The following is a 26,715-nucleotide window of genomic DNA, read 5'->3' as shown; positions in this document are numbered from 1 at the left end:
GCGGTTCTATTGGGGTCTCGTAGTGGAAGTCGAGCAGGAAGAGTAATTGGGTGTTGCTCGGTGAAGGGCATATCAGTTATGTCCTTTCGGGTTTGCGTGGTGTATGTTATTTACTTCACCGTGAGTATGATGAATTGCTTTGGTTCCAGATATCAAATTGTGCGTGGTTGTCGATTTCGAGCAATGTGACTAAGGTGGTTCATGTGGAGCAGTGTTGGATAGGATCGCACGTCGCAGCAAAGTTATGTGGAGGTATGACCTTGCAGGATAGATTCGTGTGTTCTGTTCCTATGATGTGAGACGGGTTCTCAGCCTTGTGTTGTGGTGGTACTAGTGAACTTGAGGTTCAGCTCTTTCATTTGAGTCATTTTCATGATTTGAGTATGTTCGGACTGTTGCGTATTGATGCGTGTATTGTGCAAGTTATGGCTTAGGTCTGTATGGATGTGTCATGTCACCAGAGTACTGTGTTGGAATAGAGGAGATCGTTGGGGAACATTAATAAATACGAACGGATGCGATTTCAGCATGTTGGAAGGAGTATCGAACTTCGGTTCGGAAATTTGCTGTGGTATTTTCCAAGGAATGATTGACATCATGAATGGTTGATCTGGGAAATGGTTATGGCTTGCCGTGTGTCTTAGTGATCATTGGCAGTATATGAAAGTGTTGGGATGAGACTTTAGTTGATAAGAGATTTTTCTATCGATATGCGGATGTTGTGTACAGTTGTTGTGGTTAGAAGTTATCACTACAAGTGTTGAGTTATGTGGTATATCATGTGATTGCATCAGAGATAGCATATATGGTTTGTTACAGCTTGTTCGGACTTATTCACAGTATAAATGTGAGATTCTGATCGTGTTGATGATTTTAATAGATGAAATGTGGTTCTATGGTTTATGGACTGGGATGGATTGTGAAATTAAAGTTATATTGTGTTATCGAACCTATGTGAGATAGGGTGACATGGGATCAACCCCGGGTATGTGCATGGTGAGGTTATTCAGCAATTGGTTGGCTTTTGGAACAACTCTGAGAATGTTCGAGGACTAACGTATGCTTAAGTGGGGGAGGATATAACGACCCAACCGGTCGTTTTGAGCTTTTGCATTTCGCTCTCCAGTTCTCGGGCATGACTTGCCCCGTATAATGCAATACGACTTATGTAAATCGTTGGTGTTGGGTTTCAGGTTAATCAGAATTTAATTTGGAAGAACAGTCTCAGTTGAAAGCTTAAAATTTGAAAGGTTTGACCAATATATGACTTGCTTGTATATGATCTCGGATTGGAATTTTTATGATTTGGTTAGCTCCGTTAGGTGATTTGAGACTTAGGAGCGCGATCGAAATGCATTTTGGAAGTCTGCGGAAGGTTTAGGCTTGGATTGGAGAAATTGAGATTTCGGCGCTTTCCGGTTATTAGGTGAGATTTTGATATAGGGGTCGGAATCGAATTCTGAGAGTTGCAGTAGTTTCGTTGTGTCAGTTGGGATGTGTGTACAAAATTTCAGGTCATTCGGATGAGATTTGATAGACTTTTTGATCGAAAGCATAATTTAAGAGTTCTTGGAGTTCTTAGGCTTGAATCCTATGTTAAATTGGTGATTTGATGTTGTTGTGAGCATTCCGAAGTTTTGAACAAGTTTGATCGATGTCATGGGATGTGTTGGCACAATTGGTTTGAAGTTCCGGGAGTTTCGGGTAGGTTCCGTGATGTTTTAGGCCAAAAATCATAGTTGTAGCAGGTCCAGAAGGGTTGCAGGCCTCGTAACTCACCCGCGCGGTCCGCACAAAAAGAAGTGTCGCTGCGGTATGTGCTATGCGGACCTGTCACGACCCGGATTTCCCACCATCGGGTGTCGTAATGGCGCCTACTATCGGAGCTAGGCAAGCCAAATATTTAAAACACCTTTCCTATTTTCTTTCAAAAAATAAAATAAATGAGACAAAATTTAAGCGGAAGACTTTAAATCTAAAGCAACTGAAAATCAAAAGTGCGGAAGTTTAATACACATCACTACCCAAGGTCTGGTGTTACTAGCTCACGGACTACTACAGAATATTACAAACAATGTCAGAAAGGGAATACATCATGTTTGTCTGATACAAGATGAAAAAACGAAAACATGGAAATGGGCTTCGGCCTGCGAACGCCAGCTAGGCTACCTCGAGAGTCCCTGGACTGAAGATAGCTCCCAGAAGTCCTACTGCTGTGGTTCGTAAGCTGTTCCCTGATTTGTGCACAAAAATGCAAAGAGTGTAGCATCAACACAACCGACCCCATGTGCTGGTAAGTGCCTGGCCTAACCCCGGCGCAGTAGTGACGAGGCTAGACAGGACCTACCACAATTAACCTGTACAGATATATATACAAGTGCAAGAAGACAATAACAAGATAATACAAAGTAAAGCTAGGAGGGGACATGCCAACGGGGAGTAACAGATAAAAATGAAATATCAGAAATAAATAGAAGAAACTCCGGTTCCCATGATATATATATATATATATATATATATATATATATATATAGTGGACGGCGTGCCACACGATCCCATAATATCATATGTAAGTGGACGGCGTGCCACACGATCCCATAATATCATATATAAGTGGACGGCGTGCCACACGATCCCATAATATCATATATAAGTGGACGGCGTGCCACACGATCCCATAATATCATATATAAGTGGATGGCGTGCCACACGATCCCATAATATCATATATAAGTGGACGGCGTGCCACACGATCCCATAATATCATATATAAGTGGACGGCGTGCCACACGATCCCATAATATAACTCGAACCATCTGATTTTGTACGGAGAGTCCCATTAGGGGAAATCAACAACATATCACTCTAACCCGGCAAGGGTACAACTAACAGCCCATAATATCCCGGCAAGGGAGAGAATATATATCGGTCTACACATCCCGGCAAGGGAGTAATCACAACACATTCTCTATTTAAATCCCTTCTTCCTCAACTAACACCATTCATGTTCGAGCTAACGCTCCAAAAGTACACCAATCACAATTTTACCTTAACCGTTCACATTATACGAAACTCATCGAATAAACAAGGAGATTGTGTCACGTTATTCGAATTAAAAGAAATTAAGACTCACGGTCATGCTAGACTCTGGTGCATAGATAACCGTCACCATGCCTATACACCGTACTCCACATTAGCAAGTAGCAAATAACATCCTAATCCTATTCCCTCAAGCCAAAGTTAGAACAAACACTTACCTCGAATGCTCCAAACTCAACTCACGCTTCTAGTATAGCTTTACCTCTTGATTCCACCACCAATCCGCTCGAATCTAGTCATAAGTTACTTAATCACATTAATAATTACTAAATGAATCACTCCCCATGCATGAAAAATAAATTTTACAAGGTTTTTCCCAAAATGGTCAAAAACACCCCCGGACCCACGTGGTCGAAACTCGAGGTTCGGACCAAAACCCGGTTACCCATTCTCCCACGAATCCAAATATATGCTTTGTTTTGAAATCGGACCCCAAATTGAGGTCCAACTCCTCAATTTGTAGAAAACCTAGGTTCTACCCAAAACACCCAATTTCCCCCATGAAAATCTTTGTTTTGAAGTTGAAATCATGTTAAAAGATGTTAAGAAGTGAAGAAAATGAGTTAGAAATCACTTACCAATCGTTTTGAAGAAGAAAAGTTGTTTGGAAAATCGCCTCTTAGGTTTTGGGTTTTTGAAAAGTGGAAAAAATGGCTGAAAATCCCGAATTTATACATTTTGCTGGGGGCTGGCGTGGACCGCACAGAAATGGCCGCGGCCGCGCCGAGGGAGGGGAGAAGTGGGCTCTCTCTGAACCCACCCAGCGTGGACCGCACTGATTTGGTGCGCAGCCGCGCTGGTCGACCCTCTAAATCCCACCACGCGGACTGCACAGAAAAGCACCGCGGCCGCGTGGCTGCCAGCGTGGACCGCGCGGAAATGGCCGCGGCCGCGCTGGGCCTGCAACATCTGAACCTGTATATTTTTCTAAATCTAAGACCTCTCGGGCCCTACTCAAAACTCACCTGAGCCCTCGGGGCTCCAAACCAAACATTCATATGATCTCGAAAACACCTTACGGACTTACTCGTGCGATCAAATCGCCAAAATAACATCATATACATAGGATCAAGCCTCAAAATACATGATTTTCTTTCAACTTTCATAAAAACTCAAATTCCCCATTTTAAGTCCGAAATACGTCACATGACGTCCGTTTTTAGCCAAACTTTACAGATAGTGCTTAAAACATATTTAAGACTCGTACCGGGCGTCGGAACCAAAATACGAGCCCGATACCACATTTTTCTGATCAATTTTCTTCTTCATTTTCCTTAATTAATTTCAGAAAACAATTTCACACAAAAAATCATTTCTCGGGCTTGGGACCTCGTAATTTTATTCCGGGTACACGCCCAAGTCCCATATTTTTCTGCGGACCCTCCGGGACCGTCGAATCACAGGTCCGGGTCTGTTTTACCCAAAATGTTGACCGAAGTAAATATTATGCATATTAATATCAAAATTCATCAAAATTTTCACAAAATTTGCATATTCTAACATAAAAACTTTCCGGCTACGCGCCCGAACTGCACATGCAAATCGAGGCAACAAAAAGCGAGGTTTTCAGGGCCTCGGAAGCATGGAACCTCTAAAACAACCGTTCGTCCTCGAACGGACAAAAGAAAGAAGTACCTGAGTCGGGAAATAAATGAGGATAACGGCCCTGCATATCGAACTCGGACTCCCCGGTCGATGCCTCAGGAGGCTGACCTCTCCACTGAACACGCACCGAAGGAAAACTCTTCGACCTCAACTGTCGAACCTGCCAGTCTAGAATAGCCACCGGCTCCTCCTCATATGACAGATCCTTGTCCAATTGGACAGTGCTGAAATCTAACACGTGCGATGGATCTCCGCGATACTTCCGGAGCATAGATACATGAAACACGGGATGCACAGCTGACAAGCTAGGTGGCAAGGCAAGTCTATAAGCCACCTCTCCCACACGATCAAGAATCTCAAATGGACCGATGAACCTAGGGCTGAGCTTGCCCTTCTTCCCAAATCTCATCACGCCCTTCATAGGCGATACACGAAGCAATACCCGCTCCCCAACCATGAAAGCAACATCTCTGCCTTAGCGGTCTGCATAACTCTTTTGTCTGGACTAAGCTGTACAAAGTCTATCCTGACTAATCCTGACCTTGTCCAAGGCCTCCTGAACCAAATCACTACCCCATAATCGAGCCTCTCCCGGCTCAAACCATCCAACTGGATACCGACATCGCCTACCATACAACGCCTCATACGGAGCCATCTGGATGCTGGACTGGTAGCTGTTGTTGTAGGCGAACTTTGCTAAAGGCAAAAACTGGTCCCACGAGCCTCCAAAATCAATAACACAGGCTCGGAGTATATCTTCAAGAATCTGAATAGTCCTCTCGGACTGACCGTCCGTCTGGAGATGAAATGTTGTACTCAACTCAACCTGGGTGCCCAACTCTCGCTGAACCGCTTTCCAGAAATGCGAGGTGAACTGCGTAACCCGATCCGAGATGATAGATAGCGGCACCCCATGAAGGCGAACAATCTCCCTGATATAAATCTCGGCTAACCTTTTGGACGAATAGGTGGCTGCAACAGGAACAAAATGCGCTGACTTGGTTAGCCTATCAATAATGACCCAAACTGCATCAAACTTCTTCCGAGTCATCGGAAGTCCAGTAACGAAATCTATCGTAATCCTCTCCCACTTCCACTCGGGAAGTGCAATCCTCTGAAATAGACCACTAGGTCTTTGATGCTCGTACTTAACCTGCTGACAATTCAAACACCAAGCCACATGCGCAACGATGTCTTTCTTCATCTTACGCCACCAATAGTGTTGCCTTAGATCCTGATACATCTTCGCGGCGCCCGGGTGAATAGAATACCGAGAACTGTGGGCCTCCGCTAAGATCAACTCTCTAATCCCATCAACATTGGGCACACAAACTCGCCCCTGCAATCTCAATACGCCATCATCATCTAAGGTTACTTTCTTGGCACCTCCACGCTGCACCGTGTCTCTCAAGACACACAAATGGGGATCATCGAATTGTCGATCACGGATACGCTCCAATAACGAAGAACGAGCGACCGTGCAAGCTAATACCCGACTAGGCTCAGAAATGTCCAACCTTACAAACTGATTGGCCAAAGCCTGAACGTCCAAAGCAAGCGGTCTCTCACCGACCGGAATATAAGCCAGACTGCCCATACTGGCTGACTTCCTACTCAAGGCATCGGCCACCACATTGGCCTTTTCCGGGTGATATAAGATAGTGATGTCATAATCTTTCAACAATTCCAACCACCTCCTCTGCCTCAAATTCAACTCCTTTTGCTTGAACAAATACTGAAGACTCTTATGATCCGTGAACACCTCACACGCCACACCATACAGATAGTGCCTCCAAATATTCAATGCGTGAACAATTGCTGCCAACTCCAAATCATGCACTGGATAGTTCTTATCATGAACATTCAACTGCCTCAAGGCATAGGCAATGACCTTGCCATCCTGCATCAACACTGCACCAAGTCCAATACGAGATGCATCATAGTAGATTGTATAGGGCCCTGAACTTGTGGGCAAAACCAACACCGGTGTCATGGTCAGAGCTGCCTTGAGCCTCTGAAAGCTCGCCTCACACTCATCTGACCATTTGAACTGGGCACCTTTCTGGGTCAATCTGGTCATAGGGGCTGCAATGGATGAAAACCCCTCCACGAACCGACGGTAGTAACCTGCTAACCATAGGAAAAACGACCCTGTTTCCTAGTTTTCAATAAGAGCCGTTGATCTCATTAAATCAAACGGTTGAGAACTGAGGGTTTGACAGTATAAGACTATCTGAATGGCTTGACCCCCCCCCTCCCCCCGTTTCTTCTCTCGTTCATTTCACCCTCAGAGATTCCCCAAACCTTAAACTCCCGCCGCCTCAAATCCTCCATCATCTCCAGCTGGCGACACCACCTCTAACCCGTCCCAAATTTACACCATAGGAACCTCATAGTTCCCTCTTTCCATAGATCAAAGCCATTTCCTTCAAATCCTCCTACATCTCGTCGAATTTCAAATCTAAGGTGGAAACCCTAAACCCCAAATCTCCCAAAATCGTTGAGGTTCAGTAAAAGATTGGGGTCAAGTTTGATTTTATTCGTGTGTTCTCAACGAGAACACACAATTAATGTCAATCTAGGCCGAAATTGAAGGTGTCGAAGCATTTTTCAACCTCCACTGTCCAAACGTTCCTCTTAGGTACCTTTTCTTTTTCTGTTTGCTTTTCTTTTCATTTTTTTTACTTCTCATCTTCAACTCTTTCTGTCTCCTCTCTTCTTATTCTTTCTTGTGTTTTCATTTTTAATCTGTGTTGTTGCATGATTAGATTAGTAGCAATTTTAGTTATTCTATTTTGGTTCTTAATTAGTCCTTTTTCCCCTTTTTTTTGTTTTTTTTCATTTCAAAGGATTTCTGGTTTTCTTTCGCGCTGATTTCAGTTAGCTCATTAATTTTATGAGTTTGAATTATGATTTGAATTGGGTTCTGTTTAAGTTAGAAGCCCAGAGAAAAGGGATTAGCCCAGGTTTTTGCAAGCCCATGTCTGGCTGAACCTTGGGTCAATTTGACCGTTTGGTTTCAGGAGTAAAAACAGAGTGTTTAGGGGGTAGTTTAGGGAATTTAGGTAAGGGAAGCTTTCGTAACTAATTTAGGAAGCTACCTAGAAGGTGGGTTTGGGGTTGTTTTAACAAACAGATCTTTAAATAGGGACATAGGAGCAAAAATGAAAATTCAAAAAGGAGCAAAGGGCAATAACTTGACTCATTTCTGATGCCCTAAAACTTCTTTATAAAATGCCATTTCTTCACTCTCAAGAGGGGGAGATTTTTCAGAGACCGGAAAAATACTAAAAAATTGAAAAAAAAAGGCTAAGTTTGAAAAGCTTTGAAAGAAACACTGAAATTCCTGCATTTCTTTGGTCAAAATTGGTTCAAATATGCTTTAAATTGATCAGAGTATTTGAGTCTCAAAGATGGGTTTTCATTTGGTTTCTCTACTGGTTTGAAGAAGTTGGTTTATGTTTGGTATTGCTGGGATTTTAAGTTGATTTTGCTGCTGTTGTTTCCTCTTAAGACTTCACGCTCATTTTTTTCCTTATTTTGATTGCTGTAATTAGGTACATATTCTTGGACTCTACTAGATGTGAAGCCAAACTTGAAATATGAAATGGAAAATGGAGTTTAAAGCATAGCATCAATTTATCTGTTTATAATTCAGTTGTATTTTTTGCATTATATTGTGTTTTATTTCCTGATTCATTGTATTTTCTAGCTAATTTCTGATTTTAGTAGTTGAACTCTTAATATTGTATTTAACTTTGGACTATTAATATAGGGACATAACTTAGTTGAGTAACATGTGAGTTGTATGATGGTGCTCTGTTCTAAGATAATTTCTATGATTTGGTTTGTTATAATTTTGGTTTAAATGACTTCAAAGTTTACTGTTTGGTTTGTAAAAACGTAGGGGTAAAAGCATTAAGGCTTTGATGTTAGGTATTCTGCTGAAAAGACCTAGTTTCGAACCTTAGATTAGTTTTGGGTTCTATTTGGTTTTTGATAAAATAAGTCAGCATTCTTTCATTCTTCAAAAGACCTAGAGTTGGATAGGTCTTAGTAGATGCATTCTTTGATGTCATTTTAGTTTGCTTTGGCTTTAAAGATCGAAGTTAGTCAAAGTTTTCCTTCTTAAACAACAGGCTTTTGCTTGATCTTGAGTTGTCACGATTGATTAGTATAACTAATATCAAGGATTGAGTGTCATGTTAATGATAATATGGGCCATTCTGCAAATTCATTTCCAGTTCTGGTATCATTTTCTTCCTTTATAATTTGTGTGTTTAAAACAACTTGAATGTCAAGAAATGCTATGAGCAGACCTAAGGTTCTTAGCTTAAATGCAGATTTGGTTTTGGGCCGTATGAAATAGCTTGTTTGCCTCGAGGCCTGGGGAGACCAAATTTGGTCTTCTTTTGCTTTGGGCTCAATTACGAACCCAATAGCCCTCAGCATCAGCTTGATTTCTTAAGTGTTGGCTGATCCAAATAAGAAAAAGATTTCAATATGGAATTCGATTCATGGTTGAACTAATTTCACGCTTTAAGTTTCATTAAGCATGTTAGCAATCTGTGAGGCACGAGTTTTTGAATGTTTTGGTTCTTTGGGGATTTTGGGAGCTGGGCTCAATACTGGCCCCATTGAAATGGCTAAGTCATGTGGGTCGTCCCTTTCACCTGTTCTTTCTGTTGGGCTTAATTTCAGCCCAGGTTTCCCCATACACATTTTGATTTCGTGATAACTTTGTAACAACTTGATTTCTTACAAATGTTTAGTGTCTCTCGAACTTATTTCGGTGCCTTTGTTTTTTTTATAGATTGAGGTATGCCATATTAGATAACATCAATAGTCTATGGCCCTCACAATTTTTTTAAAATAAGAAATCACTTGAACAATTAGGTTTGAGGCCTGTCATATTAAGCAAGATATAATTTATGGCCCTCAAAAGTTTAGTTCAAACTTCCTTTAAAATTAAAATCGAGGTGTGCCACGACAAATAAAATCTCAAAACCCATGGCCCTCACTTAATTAATTTTAACCCTTTAGAAATCGAGGTATGCCATTTAGTTGAATTTTCTATGGCCCTCGCAAACCTGAAAGTGCGTAGTTGCTGTAGGTGAGCTATTTAAATTAATTTCCTTATTTATTAAACTCGGGTGTGCATTTCATGTGACCCTATTCTAATTCTCAACAACGTTAAATAAAATGTGTCATAGACCGCAGGTGTATTTCATGTGACGGGGTTCATGATGTGTTTAAATAACGTTGAATCTTCCTAAAAGCGTTTTAAAATAATTAAAAGTGGTTAATAAGCTAAAAATGTACCATAGGCTAAAACATGTAATAAATCAGATAATAGGCCAATTATGATAGTTTAAGCGACTGTGCTAGAACCACGGAACCCGGAAATGCCTAACACCTTCTCTCGGGTTAACAGAATTCCTTAGAATTTCTGGTTCGCAGACTTCAAAAGGAAAGTCGAATTTCCTCGATTTGGGATTTAAAAAAATAAACCGGTGACTTGGGACACCAAATAAACTATTTCAAGTGGCGACTCTGAATTAAATAAATAATCTTATTTCGAATAATGTCACTTTAATTGGAAAAACTCCCATATACCCCTCCCGGGTGGTAAAAAGGAGTGTGACAGCTCTGGCGACTCTGCTGGGGATCCAAACCCAGAACTTCGGTTCAGGGTTTAAGAATTCGATCTTAGAATAACTGTTATAGTTGGCTTGTTTTATCTGATTTTCACATGTTGAGCCTAATGTGCCAAATGCCGCTTTTACCGCTTTGATATTGTTTGGAATGTATATAAATTGTTACGAAACCCTCTTCTCTCTGAGTCTTCTAAATCATCTGGGAAGTATGCACTTCGTGTGACTTATTTTCTATTAGAGTCATATCCCAATTTTAGAACGAGGTTTGGACAAGTCGCAAAACCGGTGAAGCTTCTGTATTCCTGGTACGCTGCCCCCCCCTCCGGCTCGAGCTGTCCGCTCGGGTAAGGCAGGTCTAGAACAATACACCCAGGTTTTTAAACCTAGTATAACAAAGCCTCATGCCGAATCCCTAGTAGGAACGCTTGTTTGCATCCCGTGCATTTGACTTTGGAGACTAAACACATGGGTTGGGTCTGTCTAGGACAGGTGTACCCGAAATGAAAAGACCATCCTGATGCATTCTACTTGCTATTTGTGCATTTATTTGCTTCGGATTCGCATGTTGACCGGCTTACGAATAATAGGAGAAAAGTTGGGAAAAAAGAAAAAATCAATTTGAGGGCTAGAGAGATAATTACCTGTTTTTGAAAAAACCAATGTCCAAAAAAATACCGAAAATCTGCTGAAATTTTGAAAAAAAAAAGAGAAAAAGAAAATCTTGTTTTAAAAAAAATAGTTGGTGTTGTTTTTATGTTGTCAAATCTGCCCGAACTACGCCAATATGATTCACACCGGATGTGGGATATGTAGGCAACCTCCATCGGGTCCAACTTCATTTTTTTGCAAAATAACCCAAAAAGAACAAAAATTTTTATTGTTTTGTCATTAATAAGTAGGTGATGCCATTCTTGTCTAAAATAGCCAAATGTCCCCAAAAGGACGCTGGAAGGTTGTTTTACAAGAACAACCACCTATGGTCTCTTTTTAAAATTTTTTGGCCAGTTAGCAAACACAGCCTTAAAATCTTTCTTCCGAGAATGCTGAAAGGCCGTATTTGCAAAGAGGGGTTTTATTTTTGAAATAACAATTTTTTGCCAAAATGGTGATAACTTTTTCTTGAGTCAAAATGAATCGTGATATTTTTAATTGAATCACCCTAATAAAAGTGCAGGATGAGCACAAATAAAAATGAACCCTTTGCAGTTCTTAAGGAAATCCCATTACAGCTCCATATGTAGTGGAACGACTTAAGAAAGATCAGCAGAGGGACTGTGGTAAAAGTTTTGGGCGGTCTCACTGGATTTCTGAAAATCAAACCAAGATTGGGTGTGATTGAGGCCTTGATACCTTTTTGGGACCCGACTCATAATGTGTTTCACTTTTTTGATTTTGAGCTCACCCCCACGCTAGAGTAATAGCGGGCTATGCCCGTCTTAGTGGGAATCTCAAAAGTCGGTACCCGGTGGTGCCAAGAACAGTGTCTCCTCACAAGTTTCTAGATGTGTTGAACATCAGTCAGGGGGTTCAGGATGGGAATTTATCTGAAGAGTTTTGCACTTTCCAGTTCTTGTACCAGTGCTATGGCAATCCCCAAGGTTTTGAAGCACCGAATACTGGTCTGATCCATGCAGGAAACAAAGATAAATGGGAGGCACGACGGGGTTTGGCCTTTATAGTGGCATTCTTGGGTGTCATAATCTGTCTGAGAAAAGATGGCAACATAGAATTGGGCCTCGTAGTAATGGCCGAAGTCATGATTAAAAAAATCAATAGCACCCTAGTTCCAATGATCTTAGCTGAGATTTATCGAGCTTAGACCATCGGCCGAGAAGGGGGAAAATTCTTCCAGAGCTGTAACCTACTCCTACAACTGTGGATACAAGAACATCTCTGTCTCCGCATCGGGTATATGAACTACGACATGGCTGGTTTGAATTGCATCGAAGAGTTTGAAAACCGAGTGGTGGGTGTTGAATTTCCAGAAGGTACGGAGGCTTGGTTTGCACACTTGAGTTCTTTAACTTCGGACAAAATTGAATGGACTTTTGGATGGTTCACTGTCACCGAAGTCATATACATGTCAGTCGAAGTGTGCCATCTTCTCCTGATGGGTCTCCGGAGCATTCAGCCATATACTCCTCACCGGTTTTTGTGCCAACTAGGCAGGTTTCAAACACTCCCCATGACGAAGATCTGAGTCGACAAGTCGTCGAATTGGGCCCAAAGGTTGTATTTCCAGAAGGAAGAGTTCGTCAATTTTGGAATGAGTGCAGATTTCTAGAACCTAAGACTCTGGTGTTGGATCTAGCTAAGGGTGAGTTAGACCCTAATTACATGAATTGGTTCGGTAAAAGGTTTCAAATCCCTCGAGAGCCCAAAAGGCCTACGAAAAAACCTCACATCCAGCAATTCACTGACGACTCATGGGAGCAATGGGATTGGTTGACAAAAGAAGCAAGCTATAGGGCCAAAATAAGTAAATTGGAGGGACGAATCCGGAACCTCAAATTTGACAATAGTGTCCAAGTTGCTGCCGATGAAGGGGAAAAGAAGAAGTTGGTTCAAGAAAACCAAGCCCTTAGAGATCAGATCCAGAAAATGAGAATAGCTGCTAAAAACTATGAAAAAAGTCGAGCATATAAAAGGATTATAAGTGGTCTTCGAAAGAAAATAATTGAGTATCAAGATGACTTAGAAAAATCTGAGGCTAGTCTAGTAAGAGTTCGAGCACAACTGGCAAAGAATGCAGAAGTCTAGGCAGAGTTTGTGTGGCAGATGAAAAGAAAATATGAGGGAACAGTCATAGATTTGAGGAGAAAGCTAACTACCTTTGAAAATGAGGCGGCCAAACAGGCTAGAAACTTTAAAGCTGAAAGAGAACATTGTTATGCTATGATGGCCCAGATGGAAGAAGATATGCAACAGTTACAGAATCAAAACCATCATGACAATCAGGTGCTAGAAGCTCGAACTCTGCAAATCGGGCGCTTGCTTCAAGAAAAGGGTATTATCCGGGAGAGGGTTAGAGCAATTGCCGACTACATCGTCATGAAATGCCACGCATGTGAGGACATGACTCGAACCACTTTCTTTGCTGCAGTAATGACATTTGTCCACCAAATAATGAGTGATCTGGAGCAGCTCCAAGGGGGTCTTGCACATAGGCCCGTGGCAAGACCGAATGATGTCCCACGATCCCCAAGAGTCGAAGCACTTATATACTCATGATTTTCATTTATTGAGTCAGTATTTCAGTGTTTTGTTTAAAAGTTGTTTTGTTATTCCAAGAAATGAGTATATTGAAGTCTTTTGTAATAGAAAAGTTTAGAGTTTTATTAATGAAAATTGAAAATTCCCAAAAATTATTTTGTTATTTTTCGCATTTATTTTCTTGAACTACGTAATGATCTGATTCACATGGCGTCATGATACGTAGGCAATCCTCATCGGATCCGGTCATAATTTTTGTAAATAACTCAAATAAAAGAGGGAAAGAACCGAAAGAAAAAACAAAAAGAAAGAAAAAGAGAGCCAAAAAAATCAAAAGAAAAATGAAAAAAAAAAGCAAGGAAAGAGAGGAAAGAAAAGAGTAGAAAATGGAAATGAGAGGAGAAACATCAAAGAGCCAAAGTTGAAAGAAAAGAAAATTAGGGAAATAAGCAGAGCCGGGATGAAACATGCAACCGTTGCGAAACACATAGAAACATTTAACTGTATAGGAGTATCACGCCCCCAACGTGCGATTACCTATATGTTAATTGCTTCAACCTGACCATTTTGTTGTCTACTATTAAGTACATATTCTATAGTAAGGTGGTTGGTTTGTGGTAGTCTAGCTTCACATCCATACTTCATGAGGTCAAAAGGAAGTGTTGAAATGTCTTCGGAAAGTCATCTACCAACAATTCCTATTCCGGAGGATAGCTCGATCTCAGCCATCCCAACTTCTGAGTCAGCAACTGCTGAGGAAAGTAGGATTCTGCGTCTCCGCATGATGGAAATGTGGGACGCCTAGGCCAACGAAAGAGAACCACCAAGTGCAATACCCGAATTCCCTGAGCTGTTTCCCAAGGCAAGTGGGACTTCCAACTTTCCCATAAGTTATCCAAATACCCCACTGGGATATCCTACCATCTCAGCACACTTTGCTAGAACACCTTCTGAGGCTCGCCCCCAGGTGTTGACTTTAGGTGCGGCCTCAAATATATTCACTGTGCCACCTTGTTCAGCTACGGCACAACCCACTCTACCCAGGCCTAGCTTCGATCCACCCTCTTTCACCTTTCAAGCACCATCTTTCCCAATGGAACCAATCCAGTTTACTACCAATGCTTACCCTCAGCCGCCTCAGTACAAGTTTACCGCGGGGCAGGAGAAAACCACAAAAACCCCTGAACAAGTGGAGATTACCAGAAAGATGAGGAGCATGGAGCAGAGTCTCAAAAATATACAGGGTTTGAGTGGGAAAAAGAGCGTATCTTACGCTGACCTATGCATGTTCCCACACATACATTTACCCTTGGGTTTCAAAACCCCGAAGTTTTAAAAATATGACGGGCATGAGGATCCCATAGCCCACCTCAAAAGGTACTATAACCAATTGCGGGGAGCAGGCGGAAAAGAGGAGCTTCTCATGGATTACTTTGGAGAGAGTTTGGTCGGCATTTCTTCTGAATGGTATATGGATCAGGATATATCTCGTTGGTATATCTGGGATGACCTGGCTCTGGACTTTGTCAGGCAGTTTCAATATAACATCGACATTGCCCCTGACAGGAATTCGTTGTCAAATCTAAAGAAGAAGTCCTCGGAAAGCTTCCGAGAGTATGCTGTCAAATGGCGCGAACAAACGACCAGAGTCAAGCCTTCAATGGATGAAACAGAGATGGTTAGTGTCTTTCTTCAAGCCCAAGAGGCTGATTATTATCAGAACATGATGTCTGCGATGGGGAAGCCGTTTTCTGAGGACATCAAAATCGGTGAAATGGTTGAGAATGGTTTTAAAACAGGGCAAATCTTGAGTCAGTCTGCTATAAGGGCTACCTCCCAAGCAATTCAAGGCAGGTCTGGAGGTGTAGCAAACCGAAAGAAGAAGGAAGAAGTGGCAATGGCAACTTCAAGTGTAAGAAAACCTCATCCACCCAGACCTTATTTCTCTGAAAGAACCCCACAACATTACTACACCCATCAGGATGTGGCCTATGCTATGGTTCCTCAGCCATACGCAGTGATGAATGTCTAACCCTACGTTAAGGAACAATAACAATTTAACCAGAACCGAGCTCCATTTCCCAAAAATCAACCTCCTCGCAAAGCTCATTATAATCCCCGACCTCCACAGAACAACTTTCGTGCCTGGGAACTACCCAAGATGGCAAACTTCACACCCATTGTTGAGTCATATTCCAGCCTTTTCCCCAAACTTGTCCAAATGTATTTGTTGCAGTCTGTACCCCAAACCAAGCAGAACCCAGTGTCGCCTGCTTACAGAGCCGATACTCGATGTGACTACCATTCAGGGGCAGAAGGGCATGATCCAGATGATTGTTTGACCTTGAAAAGAGCTGTGGAAAACCTCATATAACAAAAACGAATAGTGCTAAAGGACGAAGATGTTCCTAATGTAACCAACAATCCATTACCGGCTCACAACAATGGGCCGGTTATTGAAATGATTTGTGAAGACAGGGAGTTTGACCCAGCTTTAAAAGCCATCATTTCCATAGCCCATGTGGAAAAGAAGCCAAGGGCTATCGCAAAACAAGACAAAAGGGAGAATAAGAGTAAACCCACCCCTCAGAATACAGAAAAGAAAGTGGAAACCGGAACCATGGCAGCACCCTCAAAAGATGTCATTCTCTACGTTCCCTGGGGCCACAAGAAAGAACAGATGTCATTGAGCCCTCCAAGAAGGTTTGAGTTAAACAAAGGATCTAAAATGTATGTGCCTAAAGGTACCTACGTGGTGCGGGGGCCAGTAATTTCACCAAGGCTGAATGAGCCCGTGGTTATTGGTTGTGCACTGCAAAGGCCCATGATAGATCCCACTGCCATTCCATGGAATTATAACAAAGCAGTAGTAACCTACAGAGGTAAAGAGATTTCAGGAGAAGTTGAGAAATACCTCAATCTGGAGGAAGTGAATAATGCCACAAAGAAGCGTTTCCCACCCAAAAAGCTAGTAAGTGCTAAAGAAGTAGAAGAGTTCTTCCGAAAAATGAAAATGGCAGACTACAAGATAATTGACCAACTCCGAAAGTCTTCTGCTCAAGTCTCTTTATTGTCTTTGCTAATGAATTCAACTGAACATCAAAAAGTGTTGGTCAAAACTCTCAATGAAGCATACGTACCCATCGAAACCACTGTGGAACAGTTGGAGAGGATGGCGGAAAGGTTTTTTGCAGTTAATCAAATCTCTTTCAGCAAGAATGATTTGCCCTCGGAAGGGGCCACCCACAACAAATCCCTTCATCTGACGGTTAAATGTGAGGGGTATTATGTGAAAAGGGTCATGCTAGATGGTGGTTCTGGGTAAACATTTGCCCTCTCTCAACCCTGCAAAGAATGGAGATCGGTACCGAGAGAATCAGGCCCAACAATGTCTACGTGCGTGCCTTCGATGGCATTAAGAGAGATATAATTGGTGAGATTGATTTGATTCTGACTATCGGCCCGGTGGATTTCGAGGTGACCTTTCATGTCTTGGACATGGATACTTCCTATAATTTCCTCTTGGGAAGACCATGGATTCATGCAGCAGGGGATGTACCTTCTACTCTCCACGAGATAGTGAAATTCGAACATGAAGATCAGGAGATTGTAGTTCATGGAGAAGATGAGCAGTCGATCTACCGGGACCCGTCAGTCCCGTGTCTCGAAGCTAGAGAAGGAAATGAACATATAGTCTATCAGGCTTTTGAGGTTGTGGTCGCGGACCAATGTGAAGAAGGAAACCCTTGCCCTCAACCCTTTCTTTCAAATGCGTCAATTATGGTTGCCAAGGAAATGATCAGGCATGGTTACAAACCCGCTAAGGGGCTCGGTACGTCATTGCAAGGAATCACCGAACCTATTACTCTGGCTGATAGCAAGAAGTTCTCTGTGGTAGGTTTCCAACCCACGCCAGCTGATGAAAAATGGGTGGATAAACGAAAGAATAATGGTTGGGTTTTGCCTCAGCCGATTCCGCATCTTTATAGAACATTTGTCAGGCTAAGTATAATAAGGAAGAGAAAGATGAGGCCTTCACAGCCGAAGAATTTGAAGAAATATATGGGGATATGAGGCAGATGTTGTATGAAACCCACATGGTTCAGCCGGGAGAAGGTTCAAGCACCGCTGAGGTGCTGTATATGGGCCCCAATGCCAAATTGCAAAATTTGAAGGCTACTCCTTTCCCAATCAGGCAGGAATCCTGGTAGTCCAGTCCTACAACCTTTTTCTGCATCACGAGTTATTTCAGGGTGTAACTCGGATGTTTTTCTTTAGTTTCCTATCTTTAATTGACAATGTAAACCCTTTTATCTTCAAATTCAATGAAATGAAATCAATATTTCATCGTTTATCTCTCTTCATTCTTTCTGATTTTTGTTATTTTTCTCTCTTATTTCTTATTTCAGTTCTAATAATGCGGCTTTAAATAACATGACATACTTGCGGACTTCATGTCCAGATCTAAACACACTGTCTAATTGTGAAATAATGAACCAAGAACCGGAATATGATGAAGAAGAGGCTTTTAGGGAAATAAATCGATAATTGGAACAATTTGAGAATAAACCTAAGACAAACTTAAATGATACAGAACCGGTTAATTTGGGTAGTTCTGAAGAAGTCAAACAATATAAGCATCCACACAGATGAAAAAACACGGGATGCATTGATCCAACTTTTGTTTATATTCAAAGATGTGTTTGCTTGGTCATACAATGACATGTCAGGACTAAGTGTCGATTTGGTGGTTCACAAGTTGCCAACCTACCCCGATTATCCCCCTGTCCATCAAAAGCAGAGAAAGTTCAAAACTGATATCAGTGATAAAATTAAAGAAGAGGTCACAAATTCGATACACCACATGGTTAGCCAATGTAGTTACAGTGCCAAAGAAGGACGGGAAAACTCGAGTGTGTATGGACTATAGAGATCTGAACAAAGCAATTCCCAAGGACAACTTCCCTTTGCCGAACATCCATATCCTTATTGATAATTGCGCCAAACATGAGATACAGTCCTTTGTGGATTGTTATGCAGGATATCACCAGGTGTTGATGGATGAAGAGGATGCAGAAAAGATAGCTTTCACCACACCCTAGGGCACCTACTATTACAGGGTCATGCCTTTTGGTCTGAAGAACGTCGAGGCAACCTATATGAGGGCCATGACTGCCATTTTTCATGACATGATGCACCAGGAAATTGAGGTGTATGTAGACGATGTGATCATCAAATCCAGGACCCAAGACGACCATGTTCGGGACTTGAGAAAATTCTTTGAGCGACAGCGTAAATATGATTTGATGTTAAACCCAGCCAAATGTGCATTTGGGGTTCCGTTTGGCAAACTCTTGGGATTCATAGTCAGTCGGAGGGGCATCGAGTTAGACCCGACAAAGATAAAGTTTATTCGAGATTTCCCTCCTCCAAGAACCAAGAAAGAGGTTATGAGCCTGTTGGGAAGGTTGAATTACATTAGCCGATTCATTGCTCAGTTGACTTCTACATGTGAACCCATCTTCAAGCTGTTAAAGAAAGATGTAGCAATTAAATGGACAGACAAGTGCCAGGAAGCCTTTGACAAAATCAAAGAATATCTGTCGAACCCGCCAGTCTTGGTCCCATCTGAACCTGGAAGGCCTTTGTTTCTGTATTTAACAGTCTTGGAAAATTCTTTCGGCTGTGTCCTCGGGCAACACAATGCGACTGGAAAGAGGGAGCAGACAATTTACTATTTGAGTAAAAAGTTCACAAGCTATGAAGCTAAATATAACTTGTTGGAAAGGACTTGTTGCGTTCTGACTTGGGTTGCCCAGAAGTTGAGGCATTACTTGTTGGCCTACACCACTTACCTCATTACCAAGTTGGATCCTTTAAAATACATATTCCAGAAGCCAATGCCCATAGGGAGGTTAGCAAAATGGCAGATCCTGCTCACTGAATTTGACATAGTTTACGTCACCCGCACGGCAATGAAAGCCCAGGCTTTGGCGGATCATTTGGCTGAAAACCCTGTTGATGATGAATACCAGCCTTTGAGCACCTACTTTTCAGATAAATAGGTAAATTCAGTTTAGATAACATCAGAAGACACCCATGCTTGGAAAATGTTCTTTGATGGAGCTGTAAACACAAAAGGTGTTGGAATTGGGGCAATCTTGATCTCACCCACTGGTCAACACTATCCAACCACAGCCCGGCTTTGGTTTTTCTGCACAAACAACATTGCCGAGTATGAAGCCTGAATTATGGGTATGAGCATGGAAATCGACCAAGATGTCGAAGAATTGTTGATCATGGGAGATTCAGATATGATTATCCGAAAAGCCCAAGGATAATGGGAAATTCGAGATGTCAAACTTATTCCCTATAGGCAACATATGGAAGATCTTAGTAGGCGGTTCAAATTGGTATAGTTCAGGTTCATTCCTTGTTTTCATAATGTGTTAGCCGATGCGCTCGCCACTTTGGCCTCGATGCTGCCATACCCAGGCAATGCCCACATTGACCAATTGGAAATCCAAATCCGAGAAAGGCATGATTACTGCAACACGATTAAGGCATCTCCAGATCTCAACTTGTTAAGATGTGTTGACACCGAGGAAGCCGGATGAATCATGTATGAAGTGCATGCAGGAGTGTGTGGACCCCACATGAACAGGTATGTTTTAGCAAAGAAAATCCTCCGAGCAGGTTATTATTGAATGACTATGGAAAAAGACTGCTTCAGGTTTGTTCGGAAATATTATTAGTGTCAGGTGCACGGTGATCTGATTCATGCACCACCTACAGAGTTGCATCCCATGTCAGCACCTTGGCCATTTGTTGCCTGGGGTATGGAATTCTTTGGGCCGATCGAGCCAAAAGCTTCAAATGGGCATAGATTTATATTGGTCACTATCGACTACTTCACAAAGTGGGTTGAAGCAATTACTCTCAAATCTGTCACCAAAAAAGCTGTGGTAGACTTTGTGCATTCTAATCTCATTTGCGTTTCGGTATTCCTGTGACTATCATTACAGATAACGCTGCAAATTTGAATAGTCACTTGATGAGGGAGATATGTGAGCAGTTTAAGCTCACGCATCGAAATTCTACTCCTTATCGGCCCAAAGCCAATGGTGTCGTCGAAACAACAAATAAGAACATCAAAAAGATTTTGAGAAAGATGATTCAAAGTTCCAGGCAATGTCATGAAAAGTTGTCATTTGCATTGTTGGGATATCTCACTACTGTGCGCACATCAGTTGGAGCAACCTCGTATCTTTTGGTTTATAGCACTGAAGCCGTAATACCCGCAGAAGTTGAAATCCCTTCTCTTCGGATCGTTGTTGAAGCTGAAATTTAAGACATTGAGTGGGTTAAAACCCGTCTAGAACAGTTAACCCTGATCGATGAAAAGCGAATGGCTGCAGTCTACCACGGGCAGTTGTATCAATAAAGAATGGCCCGTGCCTACAACAAGAAAGTGCGGCCTAGAAACTTTAAAGTGGGGCAACTCATTTTAAGGCGTATTCTTCCCCATCATCAGGAAGCAAAAGGAAAGTTTGCTCCTAATTGGAAGGGACCATACATTATCAGAAAAGTGTTGCCAAAAGGGGCGTTATACCTGGGAGACATCGAAGGGAATGACCCTGAAACAGCTGTAAATACAGACGCCGTAAAACGGTACTATGTTTAATCCTTCTGCAGTAATAACATTATCCGATTGGGATGACAAAGGATTTTATTCTCTCTACCCAAGCACTCCAATCCTTTGCTAATCCTTTGAACTGGTTACCTTTCTTTCATTACCCTCTTTGGAACTTGAAGATATTTGTAAAAAAAACACAACAAAAACAACAATAATAAAATGTTTCCCTGAACTACGTTCGACTTGATTCCTAAAGGATACGTAGGCAGTCCCTCTTTGGAGTTCAGTCACACCAAAACAAAAATCCAATTTCCCCCAAAAGTGAAACTGGGACAGATATTATAATGGTTCGGTGATGATCCCGCTTGAACGGATCCAAAGTTGTAATTTGATCCAAATTCTTTTAACCCAAACCTTATTCAAGTCCTTCCGATCAATCGGCAAAAGGTATTCAAAATCAGAGAACGCAGTTGTTTGGGTCCGGTGTAATCAAGACGAGAGAATAAAAATGAGAGAGTCTTATTGGTGCAAACCTACGGGCATCGTAAGGCAATGGTGAGCAGAGAAACTGAAAAATGAGAGTCTTGTTAGTGAAAACTCGTAAAGAGCACTATAAGGCGATGGTGAGAAGAGAAATGAGAGAGGTTGATTAGCGAAAACCCACAAAGGGCGTCGTTGATTGAAAAGAAGAGATCCCTCACCATCATTTGTACTGAAAGAGTCCTGGCAAGTTTTCTCGATTTTAAAACACAGATCGCAATGGGTTTATGAGAAGTTGGATAGTTGTGCAGATCAGGTATCCAGTCCAAGAAGCATGTCATGTCTATTGAAGTCTGCATGCACTCCAAATAAGTCCTTCTTTCCTCCCCGAAAGGGACACTTCTCCTTAAATTCACTTTCTTGTCCTTTGTTTATTTTTCTTTGAATCCCTTTTGGCCTAACTCTATTCCGAAACTAATACAAAGAAAAGGTGGCAAGATTGGTTTTACAGGTTTCTACTTAATAAAAGCCAGGTCCAAAGAAAAGTACCCAGCCTCAGCGGGTGCATCAAGTCGATCCCGACTGGCAGTGATGGTCGATGCTCTAAAATCAATGTTATTGAAAATGAAAAGAAATCCAAAATCAAAAGCCCCTAGAGGCAGAATAAGGTGAAAGGACCAAAGCCCCACACGGGTGAACCGTCATCTGGAAAGTTTGGAAAATTGAGTTTTTCGGTTTTAGGAGAGAGATCAATCTTCAGAAAAGCTACCAAGTAGCAGAAGTTCTCACAAAAAGAGTTGGGCTGAGATCAAGTGATCAAAAACAATCAAGGCCATAAAACCAACCACCGTTTCAAACTAACAATTGTTCTTTGTTTGAAAATTTGAAACAGGTGCAAGCCAAAGCAACCATTCAAGAAGCAGGTGCAACCCAAAAAGGAAAAAGAAATGTGCAAGTACTAGAAACAGCTTTGCAGCAACAATCCATAAAAAGGGAAGTCCCCTCCAAATTTTTCCCGCATTTATTCATTCCATGAAATAAAAGTAGAAAAAAAGAGAAAGGAAATTGAAATGAAAAAAAAAGGATAAGAAGAAAATTCAAAAAAAAATGGTAGTTCAGAATCCTCAATATCAATCTTTTATGTTTCTCCAACATAGGGTCCCCAATCCCTACTTGCGATTTTTAGATATAGGCCCTCCATTCCCTAGTCGCCTTTTGCCAACATAGGGCTACAATCCCTAGTTAGGATTTTTGGACCTAGGGTCTCCATCCCCTAGTTGCCTTTTGCCAACATAGGGCTCCAATCCCTAGTTGAGATTTTTAGACATATGGCCTCCATTCCCTAGTCGCCTTTCGCCAACATAGGGCTCCTATCCCTAGTTGAGATTTTTAGACATAAGGTCTCCATCCCCTAGTCGCCTTTTGCAAACATAGGGCTTCAATCCCTAGTTTAGATTTTAGACATAGGGCCTCCATTCCCTAGTCGCCTTTTGCCAACATAGGGCTCCAATCCCTAGTTGAGATTTTTAGACATAAGGTCTCCATCCCCTAGTCGCCTTCTGCCAACATAGGGCTCTAATCCCTAGTTGATATTTTAAGACATATGGTCTACATCCCCTAGTCACCTTCTGCCAACATAGGGCTCCAATCCTTGGTTGAGATTTTGGGTATAGGGCCTCCATTCCCTAGTCGCCTTTTGCCAACATAGGGCTCCAATACCTAGTTGAGATTTTTAGACATAGGGTCTCCACCCCTAGTCGCCTTTTGCCAACATAGGGCTCCAATACCTAGTTGAGATTTTTAGACATAGGGTCTCCACCCCCTAGTCGCCTTTTTGCTAACATAGGGTCTCCAACCCCTAGTTGAGATTTTTAGACATAGGGTCTCAATCCCCTAGTCGCCCTTTTTGCCAACATAGGTTCTCCAACCCCTAATTGAGATTTTAGACCTAGGGTCTCCATGCCCTAGTCGCTTTTTGCCAACATAGGGCTACAATCCCTAATTGAGATTTTTAGACATAGGGCCTCCATTCCCTAGTCGCCTTACAGGGATCTAATCCCTAGTTGAAATTTTTAGATATAGGGTCTCCAACCCCTAGTCGCCTTTTTCCAACATCGGGCTCCAATTTCTAGTTGAGATTTTTAGACATAGGGTCTCCATCCCCTAGTCGCCTTTTGCCAACATAAAGTTCCAACCCCTAGTTGAGATTTTTAGACATATCGCCTCTATTCCCTAATCGCCTTTTGCCACCATAGGGCTCCAATCCCTAGTTGAGATTATTTTTAGACAAAGGGTCTCCATCCCGTAGTCTCCTTTTGCCAACATAGGGTCTCCAACCCTTAGTTGACATTTTTAGAAATAGGGCCTCCATCCCCTAGTCGCCTTTTGCCAACATAGGGTATCCACTCCCTAGTTGAGGTTATTTTAGATATAGGGCTCAACTCCCTAATCTATTTCTCCTAAAGACACACGATCCTTGTTTTATTGCTTTCAATAGAGAAATAATGTAGATTTTAGTTACAAATAACTCATGAAATTTTCCTAGTGAAAACTGGGGTAGAAAAATTTCATTTGTTTGTTTGTTTTGGTGTCTGAGCAGGTTTTACCTCAAGGCATAGGGTTCAAGACGACCAAAAGAATGAGTCTCAATCCAAAATAAAGAAAAGGGGAAAAAGAGCAAAAAGAAATGAACTCAAGGTGCTGAAGTGGAGAAGGATGTGGACTGCTCAAGATATGATTGAAGTCACAGGCTTCACGTGTCCCACCTTGATCCAAAGCTGAAGAATGAACCAACGGTTGCAGCTAACGAACATCAAGATTTAGATCAGAGTCTGCAGGAAGAACCAGCCAAGACTCAAGATCAAGCTTCAAGAGATTTATAGATAGGAATCTTGTAACTCGTAGCTGATAGGCTTAGCTATTTTAGCTTTTTACTTTCCATTTTGGTGTAATAAGGACTTCAGCAAGCAGTAGCAGCAGCAGCAACAGTGAAATCACAGTTTTCCGGTAGTCCCAACTACCAAAACTTCCAGAACTACACTGACCTGATTCCTTTATAACCAAGGATATGTAGGCAACCTTTGAAGCAGAGTTCGGTCAGGCTTTTTCCAAAAATGCTTCTCATGGAGTTTCAAACGGGCAAAAATCCCTTATAATTGCTCATTTTATATTTGCCTGAAAACCCTTCGTGTCTCCGAGCAAAGAGGGGCAGCTGTGAGCACGTGATTTTTTCCCCACATGAATTACTCCTACAGAATTCCAAAGAATTAGATTTTTCTTTTAATTGTTTGTTATTTTAAGAATTATTATAGACTTTTCCTAATTATTTGCATTTTTATCTGTACATGTTTAATTTTATTTAATTCATAAAAATACAAAAAATATATTGCATTTGCATTTAAGAGTTAATTTTACCTTTTAGATTAATTAGTAAATTAGTTGTTTTACAAAAATAGAAAAAATCACAAAAAATAACTCATTTGTGCATTTTTAATTTAATTTAAAATTTTGTAGTTTTTCTTTTAACTTGAGAATTAATTAATTATTGTAAATATTATGTTGAGTATTTAATATAATTTGGTAGGTTAATTTAGTTTTTAAGAGTTAATTTTGGATTTTATTTTAATTTGAAAAGAAAAGGATTTGAAATTGAAATGAAAACAAGAAAGGAAATAAAAGAGGTTTGAGTTTGGACTGTTTAAATTTAACATCTCCAGCCCAATTAATTTTCCCCACTACCCATCGAAATCCGGACCAAACCCGTGTCTTTGCCCGGTCCAAACCCATGCCTAACTAAACGACCCTGTTTCCTAGTTTCCAATCCGAGACATTGATCTCATTAAATCAAACGGTTGAGAACTGAGAGTTTGACAGTATAAGACTGTCTGAATGGCTTGACCCCCCCCTCCCCCGTTTCTTCTCTCGTTCACTTCACCCTCAGAGATTCCCCAAACCCTAAATGCCTGCCGCCTCAAATCCTCCACCATCTCCAGCCGGCGGCACCATCTCTAACCTGTCCCAAATTTACACCATAGGACCCTCACAGTTCCCTCTTTCCATAGCTCAAAGCCATTTCCTTCGAATCCTCAAATATTTCGTCGAATTTCAAATCTGGGGTGGAAACCCTAAAATCCAAATCTCCCCAAATCGTCGAGGTTCAGTAAAAGATTGGGGTCAAGTTTGATTTTATTCGTGTGTTGTCAACAAGAACACACGATTAATGTCAATCTTGGCCGAAATTAAAGGTGTCGAAGCATTTTTCAACCTCCACTATCCAAACGTTCCTCTTAGGTACCTTTTCTTTTTCTGTTTGCTTTTCTTTTCATTTTTTTTTACTTCTCATCTTCATCTCTTTCTGTCTCCTCTCTTCTTGTTCTTTATTGTGTTTTAATTTTTAATCCGTGTTGTTTCATGATTAGATTAGTAGAAATTTTAGTTATTCTATTTTGGTTCTTAATTAGTCCCTTTTCCCTTTTTTTTGTTTTATTCATTTTAAAGGATTTCTGGTTTTCTTTTAGGCTGATTCCGGTTAGCTCATTAATTTTATGAGTTTGAATTATTATTTGAATTGGGTTCTGTTTAAGTTAGAGACCCAGAGAAAAGGGATTAGCCCAGGTTTTTGCAAGCCCATGTCTGGCTGAACCTTGGGTCAATTTGACCCGTTTGGTTCCAGGAGTAAAAACAGGGGGTTTAGGGGGTAGTATAGGGAATTTGGGTAAGGGAAGCTTTAGTAACTGATTTAGGAAACTGCCTAGAAGGTGGGTTTGGGGTTGTTTTTTAACAAATAGATCTTTAAATTAGGGACATAGGAGCAAAAACGAAAATTCAAAAAGGAGCAAAGGATAATAACTTGACTCATTTCTGCTGCCCTAAAACTTCTCTATAAAATGCCATTTCTTCACTCTCAAGTGGGGGAGATTTTTCAGAGACTGGAAAAATACTAAAAAATTGAAGAAAAAAAATGGCTGAGTTTGAAAAGCTTTGAAAGAAACACTGAAATTCCTGCATTTCTTCAAAGATGGGTTT

The 26,715-nt window shown here is 41.3% G+C and overlaps 1 protein-coding gene across 1 annotated transcript; it reads left to right on the top strand.

The window, feature by feature from the left end:
* Positions 1–14,667: 14,667 nt before the first annotated feature.
* Positions 14,668–15,606, top strand: LOC138883332 (uncharacterized). Its single transcript, XM_070164013.1, has 2 exons — positions 14,668–14,818; positions 14,978–15,606. The coding sequence occupies exons 1-2, from the start codon at positions 14,668–14,670 to the stop codon at positions 15,604–15,606; spliced, it is 780 nt and encodes a 259-aa protein (XP_070020114.1).
* Positions 15,607–26,715: the final 11,109 nt, after the last annotated feature.

This window comes from Nicotiana sylvestris, chromosome 12 (assembly GCF_000393655.2).
Source record: "Nicotiana sylvestris chromosome 12, ASM39365v2, whole genome shotgun sequence".
NCBI lineage: Eukaryota > Viridiplantae > Streptophyta > Magnoliopsida > Solanales > Solanaceae > Nicotiana > Nicotiana sylvestris.
The sequence above is the reverse complement of the archived record's forward strand: the minus strand, read 5'-3'. Positions and strand labels throughout refer to the sequence as shown.